The sequence below is a fragment of the Penicillium hispanicum genome (genome assembly GCF_028827665.1).
Source record: "Penicillium hispanicum strain IBT 35686 chromosome Unknown utg000004l_segment0_segment0, whole genome shotgun sequence".
In the NCBI taxonomy this organism is placed as follows: Eukaryota; Fungi; Ascomycota; class Eurotiomycetes; order Eurotiales; family Aspergillaceae; genus Penicillium; species Penicillium hispanicum.
Genome location: NW_026623196.1, coordinates 927,986 through 939,924, shown reverse-complemented (window position 1 = coordinate 939,924; position 11,939 = coordinate 927,986). Strand labels below are relative to the sequence as shown.

Genomic DNA, 11,939 nt, shown 5'->3' with positions numbered 1-11,939 from the left:
TCTCCGAATCGGCGAGTGGAGATGGAATTCTCAAAGATCAACTAATTCATCAATTGTGTAATGATAAACCAATCCGCCTTCCTGTGCTTGGAGCAGCTTCTTCTCGACAAAAGAATCAATATTTGCCTGCTCTTCTGCACTGAGCAACCTAAATCGATCTTCCATGGTTCCAAATGGACCAAAAAATTTCGAGTCAATGAACGTCCAGTATATTTCGTCGAACATAGAACTGTGCCGTAAAGCAAGACATATCCAAAACATGCCAGTCTCCAAGGACTGCTCCATAGCGGTCGATAGTCGCTGAGCTGGTAACAATGAACCATCCAGAATTTTTCTGTCCTCGCACTCTTGGAGTGCTTCAAGAAAGGTACGGAATCTGGGCATAAAGCGCACCATGAAGTCATTGAGATCCGAGTCCCAATCCTCCGGGTGCTCCAATAAGAGCCACCAAGGGGCGGCATACGTGAACTCAACCGGAGCAGCATATGTGAATTCCCAATTAACCACGCCAGCAATAACAAGTTTTGAAGCATCGACAAGAACGTTTTTAGGTCGGAGGTCGTCACAGTATAATCGGAAAGGGCCGTTGCAGTGTTTTTGAGACACCTCCCTCGATACCTTGCGGAAAAGACAGCGGGCGATATACTTCTTCTGGCAGTCGTCTTCGTCCGTGATTGCATCGTTACGTTGTAGCTCGAGATGGTGTAGATGATGATTGGCTAGCTCCTCAAAATAGTCCGCGGTATTGCTAAAGCGCTGTCGGTCAAAGACGTTTAGTGGGAGGTTGGAAAATTGAGCAAGCCGATTTATATTAAAGGTAAACGGCCCCTTTTGCACATTCCAAACGTCCATCCCATTTTGCTGTATAGAGCCAATAAAGGGAAATTTAGGCTTCGATAGCTCTAGCAGGAGCTCGGCCATGCCGGAGTAGGCTCTTTTTAGGATAGATGTGGAGAGACTGGAGCTCAGGGTGACTACCTCTTGCGAGGGGTCTCGAAGGTATCCACTCAGTGGACTTCCTTCTATAAAGCTTATCACAATATATGGACCGATCACACATTTTCCAGATCTAAAGACTCTCGGCACTGGGATCTTAGTATGGTGGGAAAGGTATTGCATTATGGAAACCTCATCCTCGACCTTCTCACTGCGAGCAACAACCCGACCAAGCGCAGTGAATCGGACGATGACGCGATGCCCATTTTCGAAAGTGACTCGGTAGCACAAATTGAAGGCGCCGTTCGAAAGACGCGACGCCGTCACTGGTTGGCCAGGACAATGTCGGGCAGCCAGCTTGCCCGCCAGCTCTTCGGGTGCATTGCTGAGTAGATTCCGAATCCACACATGGAATATTCGATCGGACTGCTCTTGTGCAAGGTGATCAAAATCCATACCGAAGGTGTGCGAGAGTGATCATAATCTGGGAAAAGATAGATTGGCGGTAGATACATGTGCGGGGAAGACGGCTACCACACCCTCCCTATAGCTAATCACAATATATGAGAGTGTCTGGGCCGGAACCACCGAATATCAACTCCAATCTTTGACGCCCATTACGCGCCCGTCATGGAACATCCTGTAGGCTCTTCACCGCGAGTGAGGACTTGATTCATGACTTGCTGAAAGTGGCGTTGTTTCTTCCTTATCCAACTTGAGGCAAATACCTGAATTGTTTTACTCCAAGGTCTTTACAATGCCTTGTATATTTTGCCAAGTAGGAATAATTCCATGCGACTCAAAATGCATGTTTCTAGAGCAGTAGGGGTGAATAACGGGGCAGAGATCAGGTCTACTATACAAATATAGCAATTCTGCATGGCATACTAGAGCATACTTTAACTAATATATGTAGTATCTGAATAGATAGCCATGCATTCGAGATTCTTCAGTCGCATAGATGCAACACCTTGCATAGAGACGAGAAATGAGTAAAGACACCAAGAGGAAGCCTTGCGGACCGGGAATAAATCTAGGCTGCTTATTTGAGTCTACTTGCAAAGCAAGATGACTTGACGCAGGTGAAGATTTTTGTGGTTGCGATGCGAAGCACTCTCAGATGCTCCGGGCAGGTGAAGAAACAGACTTTGTAATCACGGCGAGGCGGTCGAGCTCCCCCGAGCCAAATTATCACCAACGCACCTCGACAACTCCTCCTCAGACCTCCCCTCCAGTCAAAATGGCTGCGCCGGTATCACTGGAGCGCATTCCGCCTACGACGACCGCGTATGTGATCGCGACCGCCATTATCGCCGGCGTTACGGGCTACTTTATCGGCCAAGGCGCTTCGCTCAACCTCTTCAAAGAGAAGCAGGGCTGGCCGAACAGCTACAACGTCAAAGTCCACCGGGACTCCTCCGACGAGGAATACGAGGACGATTCTGAAGAGGACGAAGAGAGCGATGAGGATGAAGGCAATGGCGAAGAACTGGCCAACTTCAAGGATAATGCCGAGGAGGTGAAGCTCGTGCTGGTCGTGCGGACAGACCTAGGCATGACCAAAGGTATGCAATGCGCTCTACTGAAGACGAATGCTGGATGGTTGGGAATGATCAATTCTGACTTTTCTCTTTCTCTCCGTGCCAGGCAAAATCGCTGCTCAAGCTTCCCATGCCACGCTGGCCTGCTACAAATATTTCCTCACCCACGCGCCGGACTCCCCGATTCTGCGCCAATGGGAGCGCGGCGGCCAAGCCAAGATCGCGCTGCAGATCAAGTCGGAGGACGAGCTGTTGACTTTGCAAGCGCAGGCGATGAGCCTGGGGCTTTGCGCGCGTGTGATTCAGGATGCGGGACGCACTCAGATCGCCAGTGGCAGCCGCACCGTACTGGGTGTTCTGGGACCGAAGAGTGTGGTGGATGGCGTGACGGGTCATTTGAAGCTGCTGTAAACTACCTTGTGCACTAGAATAATGATCATGACGTTGATGAGCCGGCAAACCATTTCTGGTGGACGATAGCTCCCACCGCAGATCAGGTAGCTTCACTAGTAGGGCGAAAACCTCAATAGAAGAGGTCGGCTGCCACAGCAATGACACTCATCCCAACACCAAGTGAGCAGAATTGGCCTACAACTCTTCTGCTTCAGACATCTGCCGGTGACTATGGATACAATCTAAATATTTTGAAAAAAAGAAATGGTATGTTGGCAAGTCATGGTTTTTCCCAGTCCTCATGGGCCAATGGCCTGAAAGAGATTAGGAATATGACGCCGTCTGCAACCAGGACCTCCAGCCGAGCTCACCAGAGGGAGCTCAAGACCGGAGTCACAACCCGGTGCAAACATTGAATCTGAGACCTGTCGACCGGAAACTTGAAAGGCCATACACAGGGGAATGGATGGCTCCGTATATCGTCGAACTGTCCAGCTCTCAACCGAAACACAGAGAGCAGTCAGACTGCATCTCCGTGAACAGGAGTGCTGGACACAGATCTGTGGTTGTGTGTTCGGTTGAAGAAGAAAAGAAAGAGAACGGCGGCCGAAATCTTCTTATTTATGCGCGCTAAGATTTTGGGGCGCTAGCCGTCCTTGGACTAGCGTATCACATCAGGTGACCACTATCAGGCTTGCAGTGAGCGACAGCGTCGACGGACAAGTGCCACTTTCGACTCCACCACCTCTCTCCCCTTCCGTCTTCTGCTCGCGTCCTCGCACATACCTTCACTATGGCAGACGCTCTCTCTATTGAGCAGAATAACAAAATCCGAGTGGCCCTCGGCCTCAAGCCACTCCCCGTTCCGGGCGCCGAGCCCGACGCCACCGGTCCAACTTTCAAGGAGGACGACGACAGCACCTCTGGCGAAGAGGAAGACCCCGCGAGCACCCTCGAGTCCCGACAAGCACAAGGCTACGACAACTGGAAGAAACTCCAAGATGATGCTGACGCCAAACGCCGACGAGAGGAGAAGAATGCGGCCATCAAGAGGGCGCGCGACATCGCCCAGCGGAATCTGAAGCTGGAGGGTGCCACACTCGGTGAGACAGATGGCGCGGACCTCGACACGAAGGCCTGGCTGATGCAGTCCAAGAAGCGCTCGAAAAAGATCGAGAAGGAGCGTGCGCGCAAGCTTGCCGAGGAACTTGAAGAGCGGGAGCGCGCTGCTGCCGTCGAGTATACTGCTGCAGACCTGGCCGGAGTTAAAGTCGGGCATGCGGTTGGTGATTTCGAGGGTGGAGAAGACCATATCCTTACTTTGAAAGATGCCGCAGTGGATGACGAGGAGGAAGGCGACGAGCTCGAAGATGTCAACCTGATCGAGAAGGAGAAGACAGAAGAGAAACTGGAACTCAAGAAGCGCAAGCCTGTCTATGACCCCACTGCAGAAAACCAGGGTATCCTGTCACATTACGATGAGGAGATCGAGGGGAAGAAGCGAAAGCGGTTCACCCTGGATGCCAAGGGTGCATCTGCAGAGGAACGGGAGGCCAAACGACAAGAAGTCTCGTCTCAATTGAAGATGGGCGCTGTCAGTCTTGATCTAGGACCCGAAGTCCCCGCCACATCCGATTACATGGACATCAGCGAAATTAAGATCAAGAAGCCAAAGAAGAAGAAGACCAAGACGACGAAACAACGAGCAGTGATGGACGAGGAGGATATTTTCCCCACCGGGACCGACTCAACAAGCACGCCAAATGGTGCCTCTATGGACGTCGACTCTACAAATGGTGTATCAACTCCTGCCCCTCGGAAACCGGTTGATCAAAACGTCTCGTTTGTGGATGATGACGACCTTCAAGCGTCGCTCGCGCTTCAGCGGCGTGCGGCTTTTAAAAAGCGCAAGAAGATGCGCCCCGAAGACCTAGCTCGACAGCTTCGTGACGAGGAGTCTCAAACCCCAATGGAGGTAGAGACTCCAGACGGGGACGCAGAAGAGCCAGGGCTTGTCATCGACGAGACCTCCGAGTTTGTCTCGAACCTTCAGAGACCTACCCTCCCCGAGCGGGACGAGCGGCGAACATCAGACACGGCTGAAGCGCCCGTGGAGAGGCCCGAAGCCGATGAAGAGATTGCTGATGTCGACATGGAGCGGTCTTATAACGACCTTGAAGACGAAGAGGATCTCAAGGAGCGCATCAAGCGCGAGGAATCACAGGCTCGACAAGAGCTTACAGGGACTGGTTTGGAAGAAGAAGCTACATTGGACCAGGGTCTTGGCGCTACATTGTCGATGTTGAGGCAACGTGGTCTTGTGAAGGAGACGGACAGCAGCGATAGCAACTCACTTCTGCGCGACCGGCAGCGCTTCCTGCAAGAAAAGATGAACCGCGAGGCCGATGCCGAACGACGCGCCCGACTGCAGCGCGAGCGCGACCGTGCCTCTGGCAAACTCGACCGCATGTCCGCTCGCGAACGCGAGGAGTACGCGCGCTGGGAAAACAAGCAGCGTGATCAGCAGGAGGCGCGCCAGATGGCCGAGATTTTCAACCGCGAGTACAAGCCCGATGTGCAACTCAAGTACACGGACGAGTACGGCCGCTCGATGAACCAGAAGGAGGCGTTCAAGCACCTCAGCCACCAATTCCACGGCAAGGGCAGCGGCAAGATGAAGACGGAGAAGCGGTTGAAGAAGATCGAGGAAGAGAAGAAGCGCGAGTCGATGAGTGCGCTGGACAGCAGTCAGCACACAGGTATGAACAACGCTATGGGGGCCACGGCGCGCAAGAACCGCCAGGCTGGCGTCCGGCTGGGCTGAATGCTCCTATTCGGATCATCTATGCCTAGCAGTGTATAGAGGTGCGACATGACTACCCCCACGATATTTGCCGTATAGAAATTCAACACGCTAGCTCTCTTGGGCATGTCCTTTTTCCTCCGCATGTTTACTAGTCGGGAATAATAGGAACCAACTGGAGTGGCGGTCGATCAGACAACGCTCGCGTTGTCTCCGCATGTGGGGATGCACTACCAGGAACGATGCCGAGTATGTTGCGTATGCATCAACTCTGTCTGTAGGAGGCCGGGTAATTGGGAGAATTAACCGGCCTGGTCTCTACACATCTATATAGGATGTAGTCTGTTGCCATAGCTTCGAATGAAGCATCTGATTCTCTTCATTCAACTAGGGATGCTGCTTAGTGCTTACCCCAACTCGGCGTGAGGGGAGAAATCGCAAGTGGAGGTGTCTTAATCAGCTCACCGGGGAAGTGCGATCCCGATGTCGTGCCATGCCGGGGAGAAAAGGGAAAAGATGCCGTGAAATCTGGAGTGTAGGTGGAAGTGTAGGGGTAAGTATTTCCTAGATGTACTCTATACCAGCGATCATCGACATAGGTCCTATCCCATCAATGTTAACATTGATTAGTCGTGTCGTTAAATAGTTAGCTACATAGTCACCTGGGTAGTTGTGTAAATAAACCAGCGCATCAATGACGAAACTCTCTACTGGCCCCAGGCCGCCAATTCCTGCTGCGAATGTGCGGAGGAAACAGCCAATCCCGCCCCGTCGCAGTTCTCGCCGGGCGTGCAAGTACCGGGTACTGGGCGCACCGTGTGTCTCCCCACACAGATGCCTGTACCAAGTACCGCTCCCCCGTGAGTCAGGCGAAAACAGACGCCCGCACCGCAGCATCTCCGACCCTTCTTAATTACCCGGCCCTTCCTTTCCCCTTCCATACCCCAGTGCCTTGCTCGAGGTCCCCTTCCGATTTGATTTCCCATTCGCATTCCTGCTGCCATTCGTCATGCTCTCCACTCTGAGAGTCGCCAGCCGCTCGGCGGCCGCCCGTGAGGCCAACATGCGCACCGTTGTGATCGGTGCGAGACAGGCCTCGGCCTGGTCCAAGGTTCCCCAGGGTCCTCCTGTAAGCTTGGGAAACCCCAGGACTCGCATATGGAAAGGTATTTGTGACGATCAATGCTGATGCACCGTGCCTGCTAGGATGCTATCCTGGGTATCACTGAGGCTTTCAAGGCCGACTCGTTCAACGAGAAGATCAACCTGGGCGTCGGCGCCTACCGTAAGTTCCCTCCGGCCACCACACCTGGATGATGGGTTCGCAATGTCTGGTTTGCTAATTGGTCCCGGGGCAACACAGGTGACGACAAGGGCAAGCCCTACGTTCTGCCCTCCGTCCGCGCCGCCGAGGACAAGGTTGTGGCCTCGCGCTTCGACAAGGAATACGCCGGTATCACTGGTATTCCTGCCTTCACCAAGGCCGCCGCCGAGCTGGCCTACGGTGCCGACTCCGCCGTTCTCAAGGATGACCGCCTCGTCATCACCCAAACCATCTCCGGTACCGGTGCCCTCCGAATTGGCGGTGCTTTCCTCCAGCGCTTCTACCCCCACGCGAAGAAGGTCTACCTGCCCACCCCCAGCTGGGCCAACCACAATGCCGTCTTCAAGGATGCCGGCCTCGAGGTTGAGAAGTACCGCTACTACAACAAGGACACCATTGGGCTGGACTTTGAGGGTCTGATTGCCGACATCAAGGCCGCCCCGGAGAACAGCATCATCCTGCTCCACGCCTGCGCCCACAACCCGACCGGTGTGGACCCGACCGAGGAGCAGTGGCGCCAGATTAGCGATGTGATGAAGCAGAAGGGCCACTTCGCTTTCTTCGACATGGCCTACCAGGGCTTTGCTAGCGGCAACGCTAACAAGGATGCCTTTGCTCCCCGCTACTTCGTCAAGGAGGGCCACAACATTGCTCTTTGCCAGAGCTTCGCCAAGAACATGGTATGTCGGAAATGATCCGAAGACGATGCCCCCCCCCCCCCCCCCCGAGTCACAAGCCGCTAAATCTGATGTACGCAGGGTCTCTACGGTGAGCGTGTTGGTGCCTTCTCCCTCGTCTGCGAGTCGACCGAGGAGAAGAAGCGCGTCGATTCGCAGATCAAGATCCTGATCCGTCCCTTCTACTCCAACCCTCCCATCCACGGTGCCCGTGTCGCCTCGACCATCATGAACGACCCCGAGCTGAACCAGCAGTGGCTTGGTGAGGTCAAGGGCATGGCTGACCGCATCATCGAGATGCGCGCTCTCCTGCGCAAGAACCTCGAGCAGCTCGGCAGCAAGCACGACTGGTCCCACATCACCAGCCAGATCGGCATGTTCGCCTACACCGGTCTGAAGCCCGAGCAGATGGATGTGCTCGCCAAGGAGGTAAGTCGCCGAGTCTCCCAATCTCCCACTCATTTTTTACCTTTTGTGGCCATTACTAACTGTATCTCCAGCACTCTGTCTATGCCACCAAGGATGGCCGTATCTCCGTTGCCGGTATCACCTCCGGCAACGTCAAGCGTCTGGCCGAGTCCATCTTCAAGGTCACCGGTTAAAGCTATACGGTTACAAAAATATAAAGGGAACAGATGATCTCAGAACGAATACGAGTGGGATACAAAGAGAAAAGAAATGGGCTCGTGCAGACGCGTCTTGGTGCTAGGCCGGCCCTTGTACTGATATCTAATGTCTCTGTGTTTATTATCTCGCATGGCTCGGCTTTGTCCATCTCAACGGAGATTTTGGATTGGTTTTTTGGTCTTCCGTAGAAGTAGGTTTCGGATTGTATCGACTGATCTGCTGTTGGTCCAGGATGTATGGGGGGAACCTGGTATGGATATCCAATGGCGCCGGTGATCTCTATTGACTGCCAGATGAAATCTAGATCTCGCCGAAGAAACAGCAGAGGAGAAAGGAAGAGAAGAGTGTACACCGGAAACCTGAGAAAGGAAGAAACGGAGTGCACTGGAGAGAAGGAGGATGGAAGATCCAGAAGATTCGCTAATCTGAGCGCTATCTATACTACGCTAGAAGGCTGCCCAAATCCTCATGCATCCGCTGTCAATATCATATTGGGAGAGTGAATCTTGTCCCTAATGCTGCGTCTCTGCTGATTATCAGGGTATTCTCACACATACTATCTATCTTGTCCCGGCTCAACATGGCTCTATCCGCCTTCTATCTAGGGGGTCAATTTGCTTTTTTTTTTTTTTTTTTTTTTTTTTGAAACACTAGGGGATGGTTAGGGTATGACGAATGCATGGGCATCAGGGTGAGCTGATGAAGTGTCTCCTGTACTATACTTCTTTGGGGAACAATACTCTTATACGTGAGTGGTGGATTTCGATTTAGACTGCACCCGGGTGAAGTTCTAGAAAGTGGAAGCGTTCAGCCGCACACATCCCTGCCATAAGGAGAGTTATCCATGGATATTGTATGTATATACACATACATGCATCTGCCATCCATCCATATATGGATACATACATATGCACTATAGTAGGAATGTATACTCCTCATTGGATGAATTACTGCGCGTGGGAACCAGGACTGGAAAAAAGACCTTGTGGTGTATATCATTGCCAATGCAGAATGCTTATCTGTGTGCATCATGGGACCCAAAGTCGCAACCATGATCTAGATGGGGCGAAAACCCCTACCAAGGCGCTATCTCACTGCATTAGTGCTAAGCCACCCCGTGCCCGATACCCTGGTATACGTACTTGGGCATGCTGTATATAATTCGGCAGTCTGAAGAGTCGAAGGGCGTTCTAGCTGGAAGACTTGTTCTACTTCGCCTGATCTTTGGTTCTGCGCTGCCTTGCCTAATCCAACATATAGGCCGTTTCCAGTATTGGAATCTCCTTGATCATCTCGATTGTTGTAGTCGGTTCGAATTCCCTTTCTGGCCATGGAGTGAGGCTAACACATATCTACATAGGGAAGCGAGAACTTCCAAAGCCCCAGCATGGGTCTTTCTCATAGCGATTTCACAATTGCCTGGATCACCACCTCGCGAAAGGACTTCACCGCTGCTCAACAAGTGCTAGACGATGCCTCTCACGACGCGGAACTGGAGCTTCCAAAGGAGGACCTGAACACCTACTTCTACGGACGCGTCGGTACGCACAATATACTGGTGATGTGTCTGGAGCGTCGCCCGTACGGGACCATATCGGCATCTAAAGCGGCCGACGGCATGCTGAGCAGCTTTCCCTTGATTCGTGTCGTACTCATCGTTGGTACCGCAAGCGGCGTGCCTACCTTGGAGGACGTCCGTCTCGGCGACGTCGTGATCGGCGAACAGGTGGTTGAGTTCGATGGTCCGTACAGCAACGACGACAACCCCCAGCCGAACGAGCCTCGAAGTCAACCGCTGCTCAACGCCGTTCAGGCCATTTCCGTCAAGTACGACGAAGAGCTAAATCTCCACCAGATGGTGCAGGGGGCTTTTACCAAGACCCAGAAGATCAAAGACAGCTATCAACAGCCCCAGCATTGCCCCGACCGTCTATACAGATCGGAGTATGCACACCGGTCCTCCTGTGACTGTCTCGCTGCCGAGCCTGATCAGAACATCCTGATGACTCGATCCCAGCGACGCGGTTACGAGTCTATCAAAGTGCATTTTGGGAAGATCGCTTTGTCCAAGGAGGAGGTGGAAAATGCCGGACAGCGAGACGCGATCGCGAACATCCTCCATGCCATCTGTCTCATCCCCGCGGACCACCTGGTGCATGAATTGCCTTGTCTCCAGATCCGTGGCATTCGCGACTACTCGGACACCCATAAGAGTGACGCCTGGCATGGGTACGCCGCAGCGGCAGCTGCAGTGTACACGGCCAGGCTCGTCGAGCAGATCACCTCCGAGCAGATCCTGCGCGCCCACACCGCGGTCGAAAGCACCGCGGTGCAGAGCTTTTTCGACTTTGTCACCGGCGAGGTGACACATGCCGTCAGCCTCTTGCCGCAGTCCGAAGAAGAACCCAAGTTAAAGGCCGCGAGTCGCGCCTTTCGGTCTGTCCAAGCTGGATTGAATCTTCTCTGCAAGTTGTTTGAAGAGGTTCTCAATGACATCCAGCGCTCGAAGTCGTCTGCGGCCGATAATCGCCTTCGAGCTGATGTCCAAGCGGGGATGAAATGCATCCTCAACGGGCAAGACCACGTCAAGCAGTCGCTTGTCAACCTGGGCAACCATGCTGGCAAGCGGGGAGGCGCGAAGTCCTCTCGAGAGGAAAGGGTCAAGTGGCAAGAGCTGCAGAAGAATGCACAAGGAAGCATGGCATATCTCCAGGAGTTGAGCTCCCTTATAAACCAGACCTACCGCAAGGCTTTTGGAAACGGCGGCGTGAAAAAGGGGCATGATCGGGGGAACTCGACCCTAGCGTTTTTTGGCTTTCTTAGATCTCCAAGGCCCTCTCCACGGGACTCAATCAGCGGCCCTGGAGACCAGGAACGTGATTATCCGAACGCAGGAGAGACTAATCTTCAAAGCCCTACCGAGCAGGTGGATTCTGGGAATGAGACGACGAAAGAACTACCCCCCCCCCAAACACCGCCGTATAAGCAGCCTGATCCTGTTCAAGAGGCGGAGCACCGTCATCCCCCGACAGCCACGGAGGAGAATATCGTTGTTGCTAGCCCTACCAATGAGCAGCTTGGTCGCAGCATAGGGAAGCCCGATAGCCCTCCCAAGCCGCCCTATCTTCAATCACCGCGGAAATCCGCCTCGCCCTCGACAACGTCGACGCCGCACAGCCCAGATATACCGGACGGACAGAACGAACGCAACGCTGGTCACAGCCCACCGCTTACTAGTAATCCGGCGGTAAGCCTAACGATGGGTTTGAGCCCTTCTTTGCGTGAGTGTACGAGGCTGATTGAAGAGACGCAGCACAATCATCTTCCCCCAGCTCCGGGTCGCCCTCCCCCTGATCCGCCGCGCACGCCAACCCAGTCGATTGGGGATGATGGGGGTAGAAGCGAACCCGAGGGTGGCGCAGTTAATGACTTGGCTGAAATAAGACGGATGGTGGATGACATACTCCGAAAACAGATCCTTCTCGGGGATGAAACACCTCCGTCGGAGAGTCCACAGTAGGCTCTAATGAGTACAGAGCAGAGGGTATCGAGGAAGAAGGATACAGAGCAGTTGAGATGTCTATAATTTTTATATCGAGATACCAACACAGCGGTTATGACAGATAGCGAGATGGGAG

The 11,939-nt window shown here is 53.3% G+C and overlaps 5 protein-coding genes across 5 annotated transcripts; 4 read left to right on the top strand and 1 right to left on the bottom strand.

The window, feature by feature from the left end:
- Positions 1-30: 30 nt before the first annotated feature.
- N7459_004100 (phosphotransferase family protein) lies at positions 31-1,392 on the bottom strand (the record flags this gene model as incomplete). Its single annotated transcript, XM_056943284.1, has 1 exon — positions 31-1,392. One exon carries the CDS (start codon positions 1,390-1,392, stop codon positions 31-33), a length of 1,362 nt encoding a protein of 453 aa, XP_056800167.1.
- A 784-nt stretch (positions 1,393-2,176) lies between these two features.
- N7459_004099 (aminoacyl-tRNA hydrolase PTH2) lies at positions 2,177-2,888 on the top strand (the record flags this gene model as incomplete). The annotated part of the gene is made up of 2 exons (XM_056943283.1): positions 2,177-2,501; positions 2,584-2,888. 2 exons carry the CDS (start codon positions 2,177-2,179, stop codon positions 2,886-2,888), a joined length of 630 nt encoding a protein of 209 aa, XP_056800166.1.
- A 775-nt stretch (positions 2,889-3,663) lies between these two features.
- Positions 3,664-5,694, top strand: N7459_004098 (U4/U6-U5 snRNP complex subunit SNU66; the record flags this gene model as incomplete). Its single annotated transcript, XM_056943282.1, has 1 exon — positions 3,664-5,694. The coding sequence occupies one exon, from the start codon at positions 3,664-3,666 to the stop codon at positions 5,692-5,694; it is 2,031 nt and encodes a 676-aa protein (XP_056800165.1).
- Positions 5,695-6,682: 988 nt separating this feature from the next.
- Positions 6,683-8,276, top strand: N7459_004097 (aspartate aminotransferase; the record flags this gene model as incomplete). The annotated part of the gene is made up of 5 exons (XM_056943281.1): positions 6,683-6,802; positions 6,880-6,958; positions 7,037-7,677; positions 7,756-8,103; positions 8,175-8,276. The coding sequence occupies 5 exons, from the start codon at positions 6,683-6,685 to the stop codon at positions 8,274-8,276; spliced, it is 1,290 nt and encodes a 429-aa protein (XP_056800164.1).
- A 1,412-nt stretch (positions 8,277-9,688) lies between these two features.
- On the top strand, positions 9,689-11,821 carry N7459_004096 (uncharacterized protein; the record flags this gene model as incomplete). The annotated part of the gene is made up of 1 exon (XM_056943280.1): positions 9,689-11,821. One exon carries the CDS (start codon positions 9,689-9,691, stop codon positions 11,819-11,821), a length of 2,133 nt encoding a protein of 710 aa, XP_056800163.1.
- Between the last annotated feature and the right edge of the window lie 118 nt (positions 11,822-11,939).